The following is a 12630-nucleotide window of genomic DNA, read 5'->3' on the forward strand; positions in this document are numbered from 1 at the left end:
CATTCATTCATTCATTCAACCTGTGGCAAAATCTTGAAAATATTTGTAATGGTCTTGCCATAAGAGTGCCACAATATTTTTTCGATGAGGGATTTTTGTTCGGGAGCTTTACTGACTGACTTTACTCACACTGAATTTGGTTTAGGGTTTAATGTGCCTTTTTGCATTTGATCATTTGGAGGAACTTTATTTTAATCTTTGTGCAAGTTTTCAATCCATTGTTGATACACGATACTATAGTGCTATTTGGGCACTGTTGAGATTCATTGGAGAATAAGATCCTTTGAGGACACGCATGGTCAGATGTGGTGAAGAACAGATATTAGCTGTCACCCAGGCATAGCAGCCAGTTTTTAGTTTCTGGCAACCAACCTGAGAGGTAAGACTCTTACTTAGACTCTAAATGGCAAACAATAAAAAAAAACATACTGTATAACTGTGTACCATTTTATATGTTTGATATGGGTATATGTTATATATTAAGTAAGATGATCCACAGTTTAAATGTCAGTCAATAACATTTTTATTATTTTGTCAAAACCAGTGAGTAAAGTGTTCAGGACAAATGCTTTTACAGTTTATATATTACATGCGTGTATATGTGTTTATGTGTATATATATATTTGCTTTATTGGACAGTTTTGTTTCTGATAGATTCAACTCAAGAAATCACATAATCATTTACTTAATTAAAAGTTGAATGTAATGTGTCTAAGTACAGAAAAGCAAGAAACAGTTTTCTGACACTAATCATGTTCATGGATGTTGGTATTGTTCGGTCATGATGAATATTACTTTTGCTATTCCACATCTAATAAGTGTTTGACTTTCCAAATACTTCTTTGTCTTGGTGCTGATTGGGAATAAGGTGATCATGATCTACACCAATGTCACAAGGATGAAAAGCTTCTTCATCCTTGGATTCGCTGGACTTTCACCACAATATTATGGACCTGTGTCGGCTCTGCTTTTTTCCCTCTACCTATCCATTGCAATAGGGAATTTTTTCATTTTAGCATTTGTTTTCTGTGAGAAGTCTCTTCAAAAACCAACATATCTGGTCTTTTGTCACCTGGCACTGAATGACTTAACGTTTGGCACTTTGACCCTCCCAAAGATCATATCAAAATACTGGTTTGGTGACAGCTTTATTTCTTTTCATGCTTGCTTTTCACAGATGTTCTTCGTCCACTATTTAGGATCAGTAACTTCTTTCATGTTGTTGGTAATGGCTCTTGATCGATTTATTGCAATATGTATTCCACTGCGTTATCCTGTCCTGATCACAAACAACACCATATCTGTGCTCTGTGGCGTTGCTTGGTTCATACCTCTTCCTTTAATGGTTGGTGTTGTACTCCATGCCCTTACTTTACCTTACTGTAAATCCAATATTATCGCTCAATGCTACTGTGACCACATATCTATAACAAGTCAAGCATGTGGTAAAGATGTTATAGTTGTACAGGTCACTTCTCTCTGTATGGCCATGTTTTGTCTGTTGCTCCCTCTTGCATTCATCCTGTGTTCTTACATTACCATCATTGTGATCATTATGAAAATGTCAAATGCTGCTGGCCGCAAGAAAACCTTATCAACGTGCACCCCGCAAATATTTATCACATGTCTTTTTTACCTCCCCAGATGTTTTGTTTATGTAGCTAATACTGTTGGATTTTCTTTCAGTTTCGATGTTCGCATTTTGTTGATATTGCTGTACAGTCTTTTTCCTGCTGCTGTTAATCCAATAATATATTGTTTTAAGACTCAGGATATCAAGCAGACTTTGCTAAAGAAACTGAAAACAACAAAAATTAGAGTAGAGATAAAAATATCAGTCATATAACAGAGTGATGAGATTGCCATCATACCTCAGCCACCATTTCTAAATGGTTGGTTTGCAAGGAATTTCACTAAATAGGAGGTCCCTTGAGACTACCCCTGAATTATTACTTATAGTTTTATTACTGTAAATAAAGTGTGATTAAATCAAAGTGCTTATCCGTGTGATTCAAGTCCACTTTTCTTTTCTTGACTCATGAAATGACAGTGGAAAGGATTTCATTTAAAGTAATCAGGAAACCAATACTGCACATTTCAAAGGGGTCAAATAAAGATGATAGACCGACTCATAAAGGTAAAATCATGAGGTTTTTAAAACACATTTTGTGATTCGGTTGAAAAATTATTGATTCGTCACTTAAATGCAAATGAAGAAAACATAATTGTTAAGTGGGTAGTATAATGGTCTTTTATCTTATCTCCTTTTAGTTTTTCGACGGAACGGTTTAACACTTAAATCATTGGATTTTGTTTAAATCCTAAATATAATGGGATTTTGCATCGCTTCCATTAAAACTTTTAAATAACTAAGCTGTCTTTTGCTTTGTCATATTATAAATTGCTCAGTAGCTGACTAGTAACTAGTGGAGCACTTTGGGGATCACAGCCCTTTGGGATCTGCCTTTTTACATACGGATATACTGTAGCAGCAGACAAGATGCTCAGCACATATTAGGCGGCATCACAGTGAGATGTTGTAGGGAGCTCATGGAAGCAGAAGTTTAGCAAAATGAAAAAAACTAAAGATTTGAAGTAGTTTGAAATAGTAAACTTATTGTCAACATTCCTGCTTTACTTAGTATTTTTTATTTATAATATTATAATTTTTTGTAACCTCTCTATTTGAATTGTTCTTTTTATTGCGAATATGTTTGACACTAACGTTACAAGGATACAAGATTTCTTCATCATTGGATTTCCTGGACTTTCATCTGAGCTTCATAAACCTGTGTCAGGACTACTTTTTGTGCTTTTCCTGGCTATAGCTGGAGGAAATGTTTTCATTTTAGTGTTTGTTAAATATGAAAGGTCGCTTCACAAACCCACATATCTGATCTTTTGCCACCTTGCATTAACTGACTTAGGGTTTGGGACTGCTACTCTGCCAAAGATCATCTCAAAATATTGGTTGGATGACAGCATTATTTCATTTTACGGTTGCTTTGTACAAATGTACTTTGTTCATTTCTTAGCAACAGCTCATTCTTTCATCCTGATGGTGATGGCTCTTGATCGTTTCATTGCAGTCTTTGCCCCACTGCGTTACGCATCTCTTTTCACAAACACCACAGTGTCTGTGCTTTGTGGAGTATCATGGTTTATGCCAGCATCATGGATGATTGGTATTGTTTTTGATGCACTTATTTTGCCGTTTTGCAATTCAAACATAATTATACAGTGCTATTGTGACCATACTGCAATAACAGCGCTTGGATGCGAGAACGTAAGAGAAGTTCAGGTTACTGCGTTAGGTCTTGCCATGTTCAGTTTGATGGTGCCTCTGGGTTTTATTGTATTCTCATATTTTTTCATCATAGTTGCTGTTATGCGTATTTCCAGCTCGGAGGGCCGCACTAAGTCACTGTCCACCTGCATGCCACAGCTCATCATAACGTTTCTGTTTTATATGCCAAGGTGCTTTGTGTATCTGGCAAATAATGTCGGATTCACTTTCAGTGTTCCAGTTCGCATTGTGGTTGTAATGCTGTACAGTCTTTTACCCGCTGCTTTCAACCCAATCATATACTGTTTCAAAACCAAGGATATCAAAGAAAACTTGAAAAAGAAATTATTCATTAGGAGAATTAACATTAGCACAAAAACGTGAAAAAAAATTACAATACAGCAATGTGCAATTCAGGATATCAAGTTATGTGCTAACCCTGCTTTAAATGTGCAACATCCCTATGAGCTTTAGAACAATGTTAAGATTAAAGGTGATGCATGGACACGCTCCTGATTACAGTTTATAATGAACAACAAAACACCCTGAGACCCTCAAGCAGGGGGTCGCGCAAGTAGGGGTGAGTAAGGTCCCAAATCAAAAGTATCTCTGTTCCATAAACATATATATACCATCCTAACTGTAATTTGTGCTTTGTTACCTCTGACAAGGAGGTTACGTGATTGGTTTGGTTTGTCAGCTTATCTGTTTGACTGTTTGCAGGATTATTAAAAAATGTGAGGACTGAGAACATTTAGGCCTTGGACATGGTGAGGCCTTGGACATGGTGACAGGTGATTTCATTTGCATGTTTCTCTCTTGCAGACACACACACCTGAATCCTAAACTCCAGCACACTACAAAACGTTAGTGCTCATGTACATTTTGCTCTGACAAGTTCAGATTTCTTAAGCATTTTCACAATTGTATTGTATTGTTTTCTTTGTGAGGTTAATTCTGTACCTGAAATGAATTGTCACAGTTTGTTTGCTTGTCATCAAAAATAAATCAGTTGATCATATTCTAAGAGGTATTAAAAATACATGCATGGTCAAACGAGCAGTATGGAAATGTTCACTTTTAGATGAAGTGAGGAAAAAAAGACATCGCTCATCCATTGTGTGATGTGGTCATATTTTCACTCCACTGGCTTCCTGTCTCTTTCAGGATTGATTACAAAATCTCCCTACTCACCTATCAGTGCATCCATGGCAATGCCTCTCCCTACCTGAAAGACCTAGTCTCACCACAAAACCTCCTCACCCAACCTCCGCTCCGGAAACAAAACCTTCACCCTTCACCCCTCCAGGACCAGGCTGCGCGCCATGGGGATCGAGCCTTGTGCTCAGCCGCTCCTCGCCTCTGGAAATTTTTTGTACTTTTTCTTCCACCGATGTTTTTTCTTTTTAAACCTTCTTTCATCTTGTTTCTACTCTGTAGCACTTTCAGATTGCTTTTAGCAATGAAAAGTACTCTATGAATGAAATGTATTATTATTATTATTATTATTATTATTATTATTGTCAGACTTGGTTGAGGTGCTGTAGGTTAAATAGTTCAAACTTAATGACAAAGAAAGCATCCGCACACTCAAATCCGTTTAATTGCAAAGTGACTGACTGAAGCAAGCACAGGCGGCGCCAGGGAGGGCTTGGGGGTGCTGAAGCTACCCCGTAGGATTAGTCGTGGGAGTTCACAGTTGAAAAGTAAATGAGGAATTTCATCGTGAGAAGTCTGTAACTTTGCAATATACATAACTTCTGCATTGGTTGAACTTGATTTAGACAATCCACGTAGGCACACAACAGTGAGATCCCTGCACAAGCACTTGATCAAAGGATAGATTACCAAAACAGGCAGAGTGAGGACGAGGAGGAGGAGGAAGAGGAAGAGGAGGAGGAGGAGGGAGCCCCGCTCACCTTCTCCTTCTCTCATTCGCACACTTCAAACCCCATATGGCCACGTGCTTTAACGGCCAGGCTTGGCTCGTAACACTGCCCTGAGTTTGTAAATTTTGAAAGAGTGACAAGTACAAGATAGAAGGTAGCGTTGACCACCTGCTCACTGGCTACCATGCATTCTGTTGTTTAGTTAGTGTCCTATTCTAGTGGTGGTCTCAAGGGTGTGATTAACGTCTGCATGTGTGAGTGTAGGCCCCTGTGTATTTGGACCTTAGGGAATTTTCATCTCAGCAGACTTTATAGTTGTGTTATTATTAACATATTGTTCATTTTGTGGTTAAAGGACCTAATCGGTTAACAAATAATACATTGTCATTCTGATGACCTTGGTTACTGGCATAGAACACCCCTGAGCTCCTGTCTCCATAAGCTACATAAATATTATTCATACACAACTTAATGTCAAAAATGACAACATGATCAATTTCTTTGTTCTTCACCAACCTCCCATTAGTTGGCGATGGTAACACAATTTCTTCCCCCAGAGGTGACCATGGCAGAATCTTGTTTAAGGGTGATTCCTTGTGACAAATTTGTCGATGGAACGAGTTTCCTTCTTGCTTGGTCCACCTTGGTGAAGGTTCTTTCAGAGGGAAGTATGACAAACCCCTCAATGATGTTCACTGCATCATCTGTTTTGGTCCATGTGCTACCGTTTCAAAGTGCATCTGTGAGTTCCAGTGATTTCAATTTGACCATGCTGTCTTCTGTCTGTGTCCAGCAAAACTGGATTCATTGTCACTGCCTGTAAAAGCATGCAACATTAGAAGGGCAGATGACATCTTTGGTCCGGGGCTCACAGCTATTTGACATTGCTGAATGCTCACATGCAGCTGGTAGTTGACTTATGGTTAACACAGCCAGACCACAAGATCAATGTCAACAGTTCGAATGAGTATCTGGTAGTCAAATGCCATCTGCCTATCAGCTTCTTCGTGGCTGTATGGGGGCCAGGATGTGGAGATCCTGCAGTAGCTGTGTGCTGTAGCTGTGTGCTTTCAACTTGAAAAAAGTTCTGCCAGTTTCCTTTCCAAGCTCGGCTCCTGCTGTGCATGCAGGGACTCGTCCCTGTAAGTAAGTAACACATGACACGTGCAGCTGAGATGAGATAATGTATATGGGCTGAATATCTGCTGGGCATATTCATCAAATGTCTTGGCCCCTGGTGACATCATCATCTGAATGATGACATGTCCATGAGGTAGAATCAGGAACCATGGCCCAAGTCAGACGCGCTTCTGGCCATGGTTGGTTCTCTTACTCAACAAAGTCTCCAGGGCATCATTGTATTCGTATTTTATCCACCAAGAACAGCTTTTCCTGGCATTGCTTCAATATCTACAGAAACTGGATTACTAATATTTAGTTTATTGATATAAATAATCTCTTAATTACCTACTTTCAGAACTAATCAAACTCCTACTACGAAAATGTAAAGCCAGAAGTCTTTACATTTCGTGTTTACTTGCCTTATACCTTGTTAAACACATGCTGTGCTGAGGGAGCGCTATTAAACACTGGGGGATTAACACTCCTTCCTCAGTATCAATTTAGATGCATGTTGGGATTTTGTTGAAATGAGGTTGATTACCCACGTGGGATTTAATCCTTTACCATTATTTCATTAATGATTCTTCTAATTAGATATCATGAGGTGAATGTTTGTTGCTGTTCATATACAGTATTTCCCCTATTTAATGTTAATCACTACATTAATTATAGTACAAAAGGTAAATATACTATGAAATAATAAAATACACAAAAACAAAGTTGAGAGACGTTTTTGTCAATTCGGCTGTTCCACCATCTGCCATCTCCATCACTTGGGAAAGATACTGGGAGAAGGCTGCTCTGCTTCTTGGAATGGAATCCAAGCAGGGCCATAGGGGACCGATATAAGCTCGGATGGGTTCGTTTTTCTATTTGCCATCACACTGTGAAATCAGTTTTGACATCATATTGATATATACATCAAGTTTGGGTCAAAACGTTTTTTGTATTTACGCTTTTAGGGACAAATTATGGATTCTTTCTGACTGATGACTAAACTGCCATTAGTGTGCTTAGAGAGGTAGGTTGGTTGATTGTTAGTGATCCACAGAGAATAAAAAGGATATGTCATCAATCCTTTTTTTATTCTAACACAACTAAGACATGCTCTGAGAATTCATAAATAGGTGAATCAGCTAATGAGTGAGCAGAGTCTTCCGCAGTACTGTTTGAGAAAGGTAATATTATTTTCTGTAGCCGCCTAAAGCCTTACTCACTCATCATTGGTTTCAAGAATTCAAAGGTACATTTTGTCACACAAATGGGGAATGCATAGTGACATGCAATGGAGTGTATATTTTAAAGCTGTGCTAAAAGACAAATTCAAAGAATAAGAAAAGCTAATTTAATTCTATTAGGATATTAAAGTTTATACCTAATGTGTTATACATGTGCTACCATTTTTCTCCTTCATTGTGTTAAGGGATTTTCTGCTCCATCATGCCAGAGGGAAATCGCAGCATTGTGACAGAATTTGTCCTCACTGGATTCCCTGGACTTCATCCAGAGTACCAAGGTCTTGCCTCAGCAGTGTTGTTTTTGGTTTATTCCTTAACTCTGATAGGCAATGCTTCAATTATTATCTTATTTGCAACTGACAGCTGCCTTCACAAGACAATGTATTATATCGTTCTGAATCTCTGCGCTTGTGACATTCTCTTTAGCACAACTACTTTACCGAAGATCATCAGTAAGTATTGGTTTCAGTCGGGGGCCATGTCGTTCACTGCCTGTTTTGTCCAAATGTACTTTGTTCACTATTTTGGCACAGTGAATTCTTATATTCTTTTCCTGATGGCTTTAGATAGGTACTTGGCCATCTGCCATCCTCTCAGATATTCGCTTGTACTTAAAAAGTCCACTATCCTCATCCTCAGTATTACTGCATGGATTGTTGCCAGTGCAAGCCCTTTAATGTTAGTTATTAGGGCATATCCTCTTCCTTACTGTGCCTCAAACATAATCAATCACTGTTACTGTGATCATATCGGTATAACAATGCTAGCATGCACTGACCGAGCCCCTTATGGAATTCCTGCTTTTGTGTTGGCAATGGTTGTGTTACTTGGGCCTCTGGCATTTATCATTTTCTCATATTGCAGCATAATTATAGCAGTTCTTAAGATCGCAAATGTACAAGGTCGCGTAAAATCTCTGTCCACTTGTAGTACTCAACTGATTATAATCTTACTTTATTATTTACCCAGATGTTTGGTATATTTAGCTAGCAATGTTGGCATTACATTTAATGCTGATATGAGAATCCTAACTATCATGCTGTATAGCCTTTCCCCCCCCATGATCAATCCACTTATATATTGCTTACGAGCTAAAGACATGAGAGAAAGCTTGCGGAAAAAATTCAACAAAGGGACCTTTTCACAAAAAGCACAAGTTTCAGCTATTAATGACTGACAAACCAATGCATTATTCAATGTTTCTCTTTTTTTCAATTAGAGGTCTCAATCTGATAGAGCTGAATTTTTTTCTTAAAACATATTGATCAGGGACAAATTGAAAGCTAAAGCTTTTTTTCAAGATCCTAAAAGGGAAAGAGACAATTTTTAACTCTCTATTAAAATGCATTAAATGAAAGCCATATGATTTATTTCCTTTTGACCTCAAGTGAAAACATGCATTTCTCCTACTAATACACAAAATAAACAATGTCCCTCTGTCAAATAAGTAATTGTTATGAAGTGTCAACTCAATTAGGCCATTGTCTGTTTCATATACTTTATTGATTTTGAGGAATTTTGGAGATGTTCATATGTTTTATGTTCAGTTCAGAAATTAATGAACTGTAAATGATTATAATCAGAGAAATTTATTTTAAAGGCTTTTGAAATGCTATGTAGTTATAAGTTATAGATTAGAACAGCTGACAATGTCATCTCATTATCTTGTAAGTGATTGTTTAAACAGTATTGAATGATGCCTGGTTGCAAATAAAAACTTTTCACGATGAAAAAGTAAATTCTTTCTTCAAATGTAAAATATGTTCAAGCTGTTGCTGTTTCTCGTGCAACTTGTTACCTTTTCTTGTTTACACTTTCTTTATGGCTCCACGGTGGCGACAATATTACATTATTGGGTTGTTTATCCATCTCTCCTACTCTCGTGACCCACATGACTGTGACCTCCACAAAACCACATGTTTTTAGCCTGTTGAATGTGATATATCAGGAACTTTTCAAGGGTCTCCCTTTAAAATTATTGAAATTGATAGTTTAGTTGAATTTTTCAACATACAACCAAGGTACTAATCATCCTTTCACTTTAAACAGGAGCTTCGGGTTGCATCAAAAATAATTGTGCATTGGTAAGCAGACATGAGTATTTTAGAGTAAAAATTTAATAAGCTGACAGCGGCTGTTAGGCAAATATATGCAGTGCAAATATTTCCTGACTATATCAAATGAATAATTAGAAGGGTGTTCGGAGAGTGAATACCTCCAAAAAGGCCGACCTGTCTTGCCATTATGTTGAAGAAAAAAAAATCCTGAATCCACCCTTTTATTTGGACTTAATACAAATTTTTAAATTCAAGACAGTAAAAACTCTGTGAATGTTTAAACCAGTCAGCCTGACTGTGAAAAATGTGCTTGGGATAAAAAAGAATGTACATGCTGGGTCTGGCTCTGATGCTTTTCGTTCCTTTATGTTCTGTTTTACTTTGTTCCTGAAGTTGAACCCATAGTATTTAAGAAAAAGGGAAAAAAAAGACTCTGATTCATGTTATGATCCTTTGAGGATGTGTAAGGTCAAACTTGATAAAAGGCTGATATCACCTGGCATCCAGGCATTATAAGGTGTTTTGGATACCTAACCTCACTCTCGAAGGTATAGCTTTTCTCAGACTGAATATGCAAGAGCATCTGAGTCATGAGATATGTTATTGCATGAGTGATTTTCACATTTAAAGTAACAATTTGAATGACATATTCTCAGATTTATATGTGAAACATCTGAACGGTGCTCTTAACTTGCAGGTCTTTATTACATGCTTTTTCTTGTGATAGATTCTTGAAATTATTGAGAATTATTATGACCAATGTCACGAGGATGAAAAGCTTCTTCATCCTTGGATTCCCTGGACTTTCACCACAATATTATGGACCTGTGTCGGCTCTGCTTTTTTCCCTCTACCTATCCATTGCAATAGGGAATGTTTTCATTTTAGCATTTGTTTTCTGTGAGAAGTCTCTTCAAAAACCAACATATCTGGTCTTTTGTCACCTGGCACTGAATGACTTAATGTTTGGCACTTTGACCCTCCCAAAGATCATATCAAAATACTGGTTTGGTGACAGCTTTATTTCTTTTCATGCTTGCTTTTCACAGATGTTCTTCGTCCACTATTTAGGATCAGTAACTTCTTTCATGTTGTTGGTAATGGCTCTTGATCGATTTATTGCAATATGTATTCCACTGCGTTATCCTGTCCTGATCACAAACAACACCATATCTGTGCTCTGTGGCGTTGCTTGGTTCATACCTCTTCCTTTAATGGTTGGTGTTGTACTCCATGCCCTTACTTTACCTTACTGTAAATCCAATATTATCGTTCAATGCTACTGCGACCACTTTTCTATAACAAGTCAGGCATGTGGTGAGGAAGTTAAAATGATTACAGTCACTTCTCTGTGTCTGGCCATGTTTTGTCTGTTGCTCCCTCTTGCATTCATCTTGTTTTCTTACATTTCCATCTTCCTGGTGATTTTGAAAATGTCAAATGCTGCTGGCCGCAAAAAAACATTATCAACTTGCACTCCACAAATATTTATCACATGTCTTTTTTACCTTCCCAGATGTTTTGTTTATGTAACTAATACTGTTGGATTTTCTTTCAGTTTCGATGTTCGCATTTTGTTGATATTGCTGTACAGTCTTTTTCCTGCTGCTGTTAATCCAATAATATATTGTTTTAAGACTCAGGATATCAAGCAGCTGTTCATAAAGAGGCGAAGGAAAGCAAAAATCGGAATAGAGATAAAATTTTCATAATAATAGAGCAGAATGCACATGATAACCCAGACAGCAAGATTTATTCGTCTGTTTTAATCTTATAAATTACAAATTCACTAAGAGATGTTCAGTTAATTCTCTTCTAATGTTGAAAATATGTGATCAGTATTTTAAGTATTTTATATTTTATCAATGACAAGTGTCAGTCGTCTGTTTTCTTTTATGTTTTGTCTTGTTTTGCTGTGTATCTTATGATGAGCCACACCGCCAAAGATGATTTTCTGTTACGACAGACAATAAAGTTTTCTGACTCTGATCAACCATGATTCCACCCTTTCCCCAAGAAAAATTAATTAATAAATGAATAATGCAATTTGCATCCCTCGTACATAAAGATTGCAGTAATAGAAATACTGATTTATTACAATTACATTGTTTTCAGATATCCAGATGAGGTCATTGATGAGCACCAGCAACATTGTTGACACTGATCAGACAAACGTTTTATCCATATGTTTGTGTATTTTTGTGTATGGGAATATGAGAAAGGGGGAATAGAGACAGATAAATATTGTGTTTGTATGTTGAAAATAACAGCATCTCTGTTTTTTTATGTTTAGACTTTCTACAGAATTACAAGGCTACACTTTTTCACTTATTATCTTTATGTGACTTGTATTCGACCAATGTGATCACTCACTTAACCATCTCAAAGTTAAAATTACAAAATAATCAGATAAAACAATCAAATACACAGAGCAGATTAAATATTGCTGACATAAAGATAAATCAACTACAATGGCACACAGTAAAGGGCATACCACCACCAAGGACCAACAGTCCCCTTAAAACCAGTCAAGCCAAACTGAAATGCACACACATAGTTATTACTCCCGTAAATATGCGTGAGCTCCATGTATTATTACACTGTAAATTGGTGAAAATTCTCATAACGTTGAAGTGTGAAAATCTGCCCCTTTTCCAAATCCACTTCAAAATTGAGCTGAAACTCCGTATAGTAGTTTTTGTGTGATCATGCTGACAAACAAATCAACAGACCAATAGACCAATGTCTATTTAAACAAGACCATTTTAGGACCTCGGTCAAAGGACTGTTTTAGGGTAAACTACTTTTAATGCTGGGACACTAAACACTCATGGTTTTTGTGTTGTCTTTAGATATATCAACACATTTGGCAATGACAGCAATGCTGTTGGACTTTAAAAACAGTGTATAAAGTATGACAGTGGTATACTACAAGTTCTGGCTTTGGGCTGTTTTATTGGACGGGTTTTGATCAGCCATTGGGATGGTTTTTTCACGCAGACCTGGTAAGTCTGGGCTGGTGCACTTGCAGAAAACTA

General features: G+C 37.2%; 4 protein-coding genes across 4 annotated transcripts; all 4 read left to right on the forward strand.

Annotated features, from left to right (window-relative positions):
• Positions 1 to 874: 874 nt before the first annotated feature.
• LOC118299532 (olfactory receptor 2AT4-like) lies at positions 875 to 1846 on the forward strand. Its single transcript, XM_047335761.1, has one exon. The coding sequence runs from the start codon at positions 875 to 877 to the stop codon at positions 1844 to 1846; it is 972 nt and encodes a 323-aa protein (XP_047191717.1).
• Positions 1847 to 2710: 864 nt separating this feature from the next.
• On the forward strand, positions 2711 to 4190 carry LOC124850785 (olfactory receptor 52E4-like). The gene has a single exon (XM_047335655.1). The coding sequence runs from the start codon at positions 2711 to 2713 to the stop codon at positions 3668 to 3670; it is 960 nt and encodes a 319-aa protein (XP_047191611.1). The 3' UTR covers positions 3671 to 4190.
• Positions 4191 to 7737: 3547 nt separating this feature from the next.
• Positions 7738 to 8712, forward strand: LOC118299530 (olfactory receptor 2AT4-like). The gene has a single exon (XM_035623345.2). The coding sequence runs from the start codon at positions 7738 to 7740 to the stop codon at positions 8710 to 8712; it is 975 nt and encodes a 324-aa protein (XP_035479238.1).
• A 1632-nt stretch (positions 8713 to 10344) lies between these two features.
• LOC124850797 (olfactory receptor 2AT4-like) lies at positions 10345 to 11304 on the forward strand. Its single transcript, XM_047335762.1, has one exon. The coding sequence runs from the start codon at positions 10345 to 10347 to the stop codon at positions 11302 to 11304; it is 960 nt and encodes a 319-aa protein (XP_047191718.1).
• Positions 11305 to 12630: the final 1326 nt, after the last annotated feature.

The sequence above is a fragment of the Scophthalmus maximus genome, chromosome 11 (genome assembly GCF_022379125.1).
Source record: "Scophthalmus maximus strain ysfricsl-2021 chromosome 11, ASM2237912v1, whole genome shotgun sequence".
Classification (NCBI taxonomy): domain Eukaryota; kingdom Metazoa; phylum Chordata; class Actinopteri; order Pleuronectiformes; family Scophthalmidae; genus Scophthalmus; species Scophthalmus maximus.